General features: G+C 45.4%; 1 protein-coding gene across 1 annotated transcript; it reads right to left on the bottom strand.

Moving 5' to 3' along the window:
- Positions 1-4753: 4753 nt before the first annotated feature.
- TM4SF4 (transmembrane 4 L six family member 4) lies at positions 4754-8995 on the bottom strand. Its single transcript, XM_010185537.1, has 5 exons — positions 8822-8995; positions 8483-8572; positions 6501-6634; positions 5043-5232; positions 4754-4771 (listed from the first exon to the last, which is right to left on the bottom strand). Exons 1-5 carry the CDS (start codon positions 8993-8995, stop codon positions 4754-4756), a joined length of 606 nt encoding a protein of 201 aa, XP_010183839.1.
- Positions 8996-9685: the final 690 nt, after the last annotated feature.

Raw genomic sequence — 9685 nt, 5'->3', positions numbered from 1 at the left:
GGAGCAGGCAGCGGGCAGAGCTGGGAGACGCTCACTGGCGCGTGTTTTCTGCACATAGAGATCTCCGAATAATGCCATAAACTAACTATCACAATTAATTAGTAAATCAGTTGCGTATTTTTCAGTGCCTACCAATGATTCTTTTCGGTTTGGACTGTTTGGATCCACAGGCGGGAGCGATTTGTATTTTGGGAAGGGATCCTGTCGCAAGTGAGCAGTGACAGGCAGGGGATAATGAAGGTTTCTGTAAGACAATCCAAATGCATTGGCAGAGCTTTTTGTAGTTTCAGTTAAACTGCGTGTCGTCTCCCAGTGAAAAAGTAATTTAGCAAGAAGAAAAACTTGAGAGTTTTTTTAATCTGGGCTTTTATTCCTGTCCATCACTGTGATACCAGTGTCTGTCCTCTGAAGACCCCCTTGTACCAGTGCCCCAGAGTGAGTCAGCCTCTCCGTCCTGGGGCAGGAGGGGTTCCTTCAGTTTGCCTTGCTGATGGTTACACCACGAGTAACACAGATGCTGTGAAGTGGGAAAGTTGAAAGTTAAAATTGAACTGCCAACATTCAAGACTAGAGCGATGTTGGAAAACACCCTTTGCTCTTGGCTGAGCAAAACCTTTTAACTTTGTGTACGTTACTTCCTAATTTTAGAAACAAGCCTTTTGCAAAGAGTTGCCAGTGAAATAATGCATCGTTCCCTGACAGGTGATGCTGTGCTGTGGTTAATGTATCATCGTGTTGCAGTCTATTTATCAGAGACAATCAATAGTTTAGCCGTGCAGGGGCACCAGTTTTGTCAGGCTGAAGTTGAAACGCGTGGGCTGAAAACCACGTGCGCCTGCTCCACGTGTTGCAACCCGAGTTGTTGAATAACCAGCGTGTTTCTTTTTATGTAAACTCTCAGCTGAAACCATGTCACAAGTGCTGTGCTCTCGGCACAGTTGCTGAGCAGCCAGTTTCTGTGGGTGAATAACGAAGCTTCAGATAACACGGGCATCTCTGAGATTTTATAAATGGTTTTGCTTTAGACTGCTGGGATTTCTGCATCTGTCTAACAGTTGATGTCTGTAGACACTAAAGCTGAGTGTGGTGGTCACCTTGGTCAGGGTGACCAAGGTCTGTTTTAACACTGTCAGTTCTCCCTGTTCATGGTTCCTCTTGCCGTCATCTCTCTGTCCCTGTCGCACTGTCCTCTCGTTACCTGTGACACCTTTCCCAGGAGCATTGCTGGCCCATTGTATCTTCTGTTACAACAACCTGTGGCTGCTCAGTAAAAGCACAGAGAGCGATCTCCAGTTACTGCAGAACTGACACCGGAGAGAAGTGTGATTCCCTTGAAATTAAACGCTAGGGGTAAGCCTCAGATGTTAACCATACCTGATCAGATGTAGGAACGCTGTTGTTGGCACTTTAAAGTGCTGGATCAACCCAGCTGCTGGCTCCAGTTTATCTGTGCTTGTTCAATGCACCCCAAAGCCAAGGTGCAAATGCAGCCGAGGTCAGGAGGTGAAAGCTGTGCGCCTTGTCTCGGTGTTTGCTGTTCATTAGCTCGTGTTAGCAAACTGCTGTGTCACTGGGCATCCTAGAAGCTTTGCTTTTAGGCATCATAGCTTCCTGTCTGTTATTTTTCTATCCCAAGTCTCTCACAAAGATCTGTGTATTCTGTTTATTAATATATCAAAATTGTACGCTATGCAGCTTCCCGCCCCTTTGTTGCATGCTGATGGGAAACATTCCGTGTTCCCAAAGGCTCCATATAAATAAAACAAGACAAATGTGAGACGAGGTGCAGGACAGCTGCAAACCACAGATGAAAGGGAAGAAGTAAGATGGTTGTATCAGGGGGTGGGGATATAAGGGGTCCTCTCAAATTCCCTAGGAATGTGCTACAACAGGTGGGAGAGACAGCTGTTTCTTAAGAGGTTTTTTAATAATTTCTTTTATCATCTTGCACAATGCATCACTGAGGCCACTTTGCTTTTATTAGTGTAACTCTTAGTAGCTAAATCCAGCTATTTTAACAATTTTCCATATTGTTCACCGGCTTTTTAGTGCTTCTGAATACTCTAAATCTTCAGATGTCTCTAGTGTAGATACAGAGTACGTGAAATACATTTTCTGAAAGCGTAGGCCACAGAGTCATTATTTCAGGAGGAAAATCTTAGGGAAAAGTTGTGGCAAATACACTGATGAACATGAACCCTTGAGACATCCATTCTGGCAAGCTGGTTTGTGAAAATTTGTTCTAGGTATTTCCGAAGAAGCATATCAGTTGATCTGAATCCCTCAAACTTCTCCCATTCCTCTTATTTCTTCCTTGATTTCTTTGGGAACTAGTTTTGGGGTTTTTTTAAGTTTTGGAAGACTAATTATTTCTAAAAAGTATTTTTGCTTTTCAACCCCCTTTTACCTTTCATGGCACTGTGCTACATTGAACTGCAAACAGATGAATAAATAGCATTTGCACTCGTGCATAGATTGGGAGCTTTAAGAAAAGCAGCTTTGAGAACAGGGATTGTGACCTGTGCTGAAGTCTCCAGTCCAGTGCTCAGCCTCTGGAAAGCTGTGGCAGAAGCTCGCGGGACAAGATGAGCCCTGGGCTGTGAAAGCATCAGTTATGAGGAAGAGCGAAAGTTCTGTCAGAGGTGAGACTGAAACATGACAGGAGGCTCCAGATATGCACACATTTGCTGTGAAGAGGAAGTCTTTTCTGTAAGCCTGTAAGGGAAGAGAACAGCCTTGTCCCAGGGTGGGCATGGTTACATATTAGGAAAGTCTTTCCAGCTTTCAGAGCAGTTAGCAGTGTTATAAAACGCTGAAGAAGTTGGGTCTCTGAAGTTAGAGACTTTTAAGAGCAGGTTACGCAGATGCCTTACAAGTTATTTACGTGTTGTTTGCGCTGCCTTTGCACACCAAGGTCAGCTCCAGAGACGCCTCCCAGACTTGTTTGACTCTGCATCACCACATCGCCTTTGTTGGACAGGAGACCACAGCTGGTGAGTGCCATGCGCAGAGGGTTAAAAGCCCTTTTACTTCACATGTAAAAACGGAGTTTGTTACTCACTGCGAATATTTCTGCATCATAAAATTATACAGTCTGTGCAGTTTCTGTACAAGAGAGATTCAAGACAAGGTTACAGACATATGACTTATTTCAGCATGTAGCTAGATCACATATGTTGAGGTTTTGCATTTTCTTACAATGTAGCTGGATTTAAATAGGGTGCATCCCTCACCTTCCCATGGGTACCAATTTTATATTATATCAGAGATGTGGAAATTTATTTGATGCTTTAGAAATGAGGCTTCATTTGCCATTAGTTTGGAGCCGGTGCTTGAAGATGCTGTTCTGTATGAGAAGAGGCTTGCTCTCTGCCAAGACAAGACCTGTGGGACCTGCAGCAGTGACCAATCAGGCTGTGGCTCATCCTTGTCTTTGTAGCTAATGAACTCTGCTGGTAATGGCCAGGGCAGTGGCCTGTGCCTGGAGCCCCTGCTCTGCCCCTCCCATCTCAGAGAACGGTGGAGAAAGTCAAAAGAACTTCAAACGAAGCTGAAACAACTTCTGTATGAGGAGTGGCTAAATATGCTAATGCTCTTCAGGCTAAAAAGAGAGAAGTGAGAGGAGATGAGAGAACCTATGAAATCGGGTATCATGGGGAAGAGGGGCTGGGGCTGGCTGTGCACCCTTTCTCACAGGCAAGAACTAGGAGACTAGAACCTTTCAGTTCTCCTGAAGGAGAACTGAAAGGAGCAGGCGACAGGGTCAGGACAAGGGAGGCGCTTCCCACAGCACTGTGGCAGGGGCGTTGTGATCCAGAAACAACTGGACGGCTTCGTGGGGGAGGAATCCCTCGGTAAGAGCTAAGGGCAGAGGTGGAGCCTTTGTCTCAGGAGGTCCTGGAGCACCAGGAATTGTAGCTGGGAAGGTCTCTGTGAGCTGCCGCATCCTCACGCTTTCTGTTTTCAGTTTCACCTCCTGCAGCCGTGCTGTGTTGATACGTCCCCTCTGGTGACAGTGATTGGAGATCTCCATCCTGCTGAGAAATGTCTCTGAATTGGCCTTTCTGACTGAGTTCTGGTGCGGACCAGGGTGTGGTGGTGTCCACGATGACTCCCAGCGCCTCAGACCTGGGGCCCACAACACTCTGTCCTTTTGCCTCTTACTTTGACCCTGCGCTTACCTGCACAGCAGTGCTGCTGAATGCAGCCATCGTCAGACACGGCCAGGAAAAGAGACCTCACCATCTCTCATTTGCAAATCTCTTTTGGAACAGAGACTCTTTGTAGAGAGCATTTTAACCATAGCAGGTTTGGAAGAGAGAAGTCCTCAAACTCCTCACTTTTCCACGTAAAGTAAGCATGTGCTCAAAATGTTAGACTTGTGATATTTCCATCTGGTGAACCTCAAAAGAAAATAGACACAACTGCATTACAACTGAGCTCGTACCAGCAGCATTTGGTGATCCTCAGTTGGAAAGCTCACTCGGGAGAGAAAATATTTTGCCTGAGAACACCTTCTTTATAAATGGGAGCTGTTTTGCAAAAATAAATATGAATGTGAGCGTTGAATTTCACTTATTTTATTCCATGGTGAGGGGTTTCAGGAAGGCTAGAAAGGGAGTCTGGGCTTCATAACGTTAGTGAGGGAAGTGCCCTTCATTCTCATCTTAGCCAGAGACGATGTGTCCGAGGGCCGCTGTGTGGAGCGGGGAGGTCCCGAGACCAGGAGGGTTGTCTGCAGTGTCCATGTTCTTTAGACAGGCCCATCTCCCTGGAAGAGGAAGAACATGAAGGTAATTTATTGGCTGCTATTCATGTGATGTTCAAAGGTTTTTATTATTTCGCAGTGGTGTGGGAAGCTGTCAGATAAACACCATAAATATGTATGAAGTTCGTATTTTCAGCACCTGGCAACACTGTAGGGCTTCACCTGTACTTCAGAAAACATGATCACAGCACTGTGTGAAGGCTAGTTTTGGTTTTTTGGACTGCCAGCTATCATCACTACCCAGATTAATGAAAGAAAACCATCAGTTGCTCACCCCGCAGCATCCGCAACATTTGCAGTCCCCGCAGATCGTTCCCAAGAGGCCGTTCACCACCTGGATACTGCAGAGCACTGCCTGGATCCCGCTCATCACCAGCAGCAAGGAGAAGAGGGTCAGGTTCCACGGGACGATGTTTTCGGGCGACTGACACATATCCCACAGCGTGTGGTTAGAGAGGTAGTTCCTGGGGGGAACAAAACGGTTATGGACCACACCGTGAGCAATGGAAGCAGTTGGTTTGACAAGACAAGGCGTCGGAAGGGAGCAATCCCGGACGAGTGTGTGTTAGACACAGCTGAGCTGTTCCTGGTATTTTGGGAGGAAGAGGTCTTAGCCAAGCGTGTGTCAAACATGTTCAGCCTTATCAAAATGATATGATAAATTAATGAACTCAGTTTTCCTAACAAAATATCAAACTTTATAAGGCCAATCATCTCTTGCTCACTGAGCAGAAAAGAACAACCTTTGCTGTTCTAGATGTCTTGTGTAGAGAACAGCAGTACCAGGTGAAGTGTTTTCCATAGTTTTTACCTTCACATTTTGATTGAATTATGAGCTGCTTTACTTACTGTATTTTGTAATTTTAACTATAAATTATATACTTTGCATATTCTTAATGCTGTTTTGTTTCTTGCATTCTTGTCAATTGATTTTATGACTGCAACCAAAATTGTGTTTGAAACAGAGCATATTTTTCCAAGTACTCCCAGAATGAGACCAGAGCAGTTGGTTTCCAGCCCTCACTGGCCCATTAACAAATAATGTGTAACATACAACTTTATACCTCCTTTTTTCTTCCTAACCTGAACTATAATTCTGTGGTGCATTATTCAAGAAGTGCTGCTGGGTCGCTCTTGACCGGGGAAGACTGCATTGGAGGTTCTCTGGTGGGGGGGCTCACTGCACCCCTTGTTGATGCATCCTGCTCTCCCTGGTAAGGCGTCACACCCCCTCCCAGCTGCACCTTTGCTGACCTTGGATTGCGAGCGTTTCGTGTGGTTCACACCACCTCTGGAAGTGGTGAATACACAACCACAGACATGTTGGAGTTGCAGTGTGAAGAGCAGACGATGCCCAAATTCCATAACCAGGATAAAATGACACAGAGATACTAATTGTTCACATACCATCAAATTTCAATATAAGGTGTCACTGCTGTTCATCTAGGTGTAATTTATCCCTGTGTGCTGCTTATCATCCCGAGAATAACCTGGAAGCTTGCACATTTCTCTTTATTGGCTTCTTTGAAGCTCAGTTTTGATTGCACTTGCTAGGCTTTACATCTGTGCTCCTGAACATTCTTTAACGTGGCAGTGCGACACTGGCTTTTCTAATAGCTTCTGTGCTTTGGGCAAACAGCGTAATTCCCATTTTCATACAACGCATTTGGAAGGTAAATCATATCACGAACGTAAAAGATGTGTAACTTTTTTTCTGATTGTCTTGTCTTACCCGTCCTGGAAGGGGTAGGTCCACTCTGTTCCAGTGTTACATTTAGGGCCTTTGTTTAGGGCCACTGCTGACAAAACAAAGCAGTATCCAGCTCCCACGAGTCCAACTGCAGCGAATATTATAGACGAAAACATCTGATGAAGAGAAAAAGAACGTTATTTTTGTTCTCATTCAAAGGATGAAATGTTCCCTATTAATGTGAATGCACATTGCCTAATTCAGCTCTTAACGGTCAAAATAGTCAACTCCTGAACAGCTAGAATACATTAGTTTGCAATTACATAATAAGTGTGCAATGCAACACCCTCACTGGTGTTCGTAAGCCTTAAGAGCATTGTCCTGAAGACGAGAGGGTCGATGCTGACGCGAGAGGGGTCCCTGCTCCCCTCTGACAGTCCCGCAGACCTGGGTGCAGGCCCTGTGTCCCGCTGGATTGTGCGTCTTTCGCAGGAGATTACAAGCAGGACTGAAGTCTGGGACCACTCAAGGCATTAAAAAAAATCTACAGTACCGCTTACAAGTTAGCTTTGGTATCTTGGTCATATTTGGACCAAATAATTCTATTTTTCCTTCCTGAGTCTCCCCTTCAGGTTTCACATTGGTATACTTCATCTCCTGGCAGGTACTCCTTGTCAATAGCTCTAATAGCGGATAGGAATGGATTGCAAAGGATGCCTGTGTTTTTCTGGCTTTCTATCACAGCATTTTCATTTACACTAATACGCAAGTAAATCATGCAAAAACTACTGCCCTACTTGAATTCAGACGCACTTGTAGTGATAGTAGTTTGTAGGCAGAGGTAGTGTCTTTCATTGTTGTTACATGTGTTTTTACGTTGATACACCTGATGGGGCTAACTCATGCGTGGTTTTTGCAGTGGGCATCCTCGTACCGGTGTTTCTGCTAACGTACAGGAACAAATTCGGTTCTCAGTCATGCGGTGGTGAGGCCACCGGGGCTCTTTACACGGTGCACTTGGTATGTGTGGCTGTACCAACGCTCCCTGTCCCAGCCAGTGGTGCTCACCGTGACGGGGGGCTCCCGGGGCGCCCCCACGCCCTGTGGCTGCCTTGTGGAGGTGTGCACAGCAGCAACCCCTGCGTTATCCGTGGTCTGCAGAGCTCAACTAAGGTGTGCTCGCTGCTGACAGAAAATCAGTAACGCAGTGTGCAGAGAGCAATGTGTGGCTCCATGTCCCCCCTCGATTACATGGAGGAAGCATCAAACGGGATTTAGGGAAGGCTCCTTGTTAACCTCACAGTCACGATTATTTTCCTATTTGTTTTTTTCTTTTTTTTTCAGTTGAAAACCTGCTCCTTTATTAAAAAAGTGTAATGACCTACTTGAGCCAAACAGTCTATTCCAAAAGGACAGACTTTCCTAGTAGAACTATATTTATCTTCTTTCTAATCTCATTTTTAAGCTAAAATGCTTGAAATGTTTACTGGTGTCTGCAGGTATCCATTTGAACCTTTTCACTTCTAGTGTGAAAGGTAACTCTAAATTCCAAGTCTACCCGACTTTAAGCAGGAGGTTGGATATGGAGACCTCCCAAGGTCTCTTCCAACCTGAAATTTCCTGTGAGCGCAGTGAGACGCAGCACATTGCGTGGGTCTGCAGCGAGCTGGGAATGCAGTGCCCACTGCCAGAACGGTGTTAAAAACTGCCAGCAAAACATGGGTCAAGAGGGAACTGTTATGTGCTGCAACACAAAGGGCAGGCCTTCCAGAAATCAGTTTTAATTGCATCTTGTGGCAGCAGAATACGACACGGTGGTATGGTTGCCGTGCCTGTGGCACAACATCAAAGGCATCACGCAATTTTTGTGCTGCTTCTACTTCCCAGCACTCAGACAAAGGGCAGAGCTCTGTGTCCTGCGCTCTGGACAGCACCTGCCCATAGCCTCAGTGGCTGTGAGCAGCAGACGCATATGTCGTATCAGCGACAATTTAGCTTTTACTTTTTTGCCGCGTTTCACTTACCGCAAACCTCTTTCCGCAGCTCTCATTACCACAGCATCCACAGCAATCATTATTCTTAAGGCCCAAAAATACCAAGGCAGGAAAGATCATCTACCAATAACAGAAATACAGTTTTAGTTGGGATGAATTCAAGTTACATTTGCTTTTAAATGTAACAGTTCTATGTCCTTTTTTTTTCCTTATCACTACACTAAGTTACTTATTGCAAAACTGTTGCATGATTTGTAACTTACTTGTTTATCAAGAATTGGCAGTGTTGGAACCTGCATCTGAGGTACTGAGGAAGTTCAGCAATGCAAAGCCAAGGCAGGGTGGGAACGTCTGATTTCATGTACTCACCAACACACCAGATCCCAGGATCCCTCCGAAGTACCAGACCTCGTCTGTAATGTGCTGATTGTTTTCAACCACTTTTCCTCCAGGGAAAAACAACAAGATGTTAGCGAGGGTGCAGAGCACGGCCAGGGGGATGAGTGTGGCTCCCAGGCACTTGGCACAGCCTCCCGTGCACATCCTTGCTTACGGAAGCGGCAAACACAATCACGGGCAGAGGAAAAAATCTCTCGGATGTTCTCAGAGCTGTTTTATAAAGAGGATTGGTGTGCTTCACGAAATCCCGTTCCTGCCGCTAGCGGAGCCGAGCCTGCAGAACGCCACCCTCGGAGATGTTGCTGCGGTCGATCGGAGATGCGGCGAGCTGGTTATTTATACGTTCTCGCCACCATGATGTCAATTTTCTGAACAACCCTAAATGAAATTACATTCAGTGCAGCCGCTCATTTTACTATGACAACCCATAACCTCTGTTAATGTTTTACTAATGTGGATGAGGCACTTCGTTATCTGGGCTCAGGCCATGGGTAGATATCCTTCTTAGTTCTGGATCATCGTTTTTACAACGTCTGGCCCTTATTCACACTACAAAATACTCCTCTGTGAGGACTGACGTGAAAACATGTAACAAATCAGCTGATGCTGTTGTCGATGATCTTTAAGGTCCCTTCCAACCCAAACCATTCTGTGATTCTGTTAATAACAGCTGCATGCAATGGAAAAGTTCTGGCAATTTTCTTTTCTCTGGGAAAGTCAAGCTGGTCATTTGTTATTTTGAAGCACCCAGACAATTTGTAGGTTTGCAATAGGGAGTGAACTGTAATGCAGGCAGTGCTTTGCAGCTGGTATCTCTGAATCAGTGATTAAAAA

The sequence above is a fragment of the Mesitornis unicolor genome, unplaced genomic scaffold, assembly GCF_000695765.1.
Source record: "Mesitornis unicolor isolate BGI_N332 unplaced genomic scaffold, ASM69576v1 scaffold17245, whole genome shotgun sequence".
Taxonomy (NCBI): domain Eukaryota; kingdom Metazoa; phylum Chordata; class Aves; order Mesitornithiformes; family Mesitornithidae; genus Mesitornis; species Mesitornis unicolor.
Note: the sequence above shows the minus strand (reverse complement) of the source record. Positions and strands in the feature narration are given on the sequence as shown.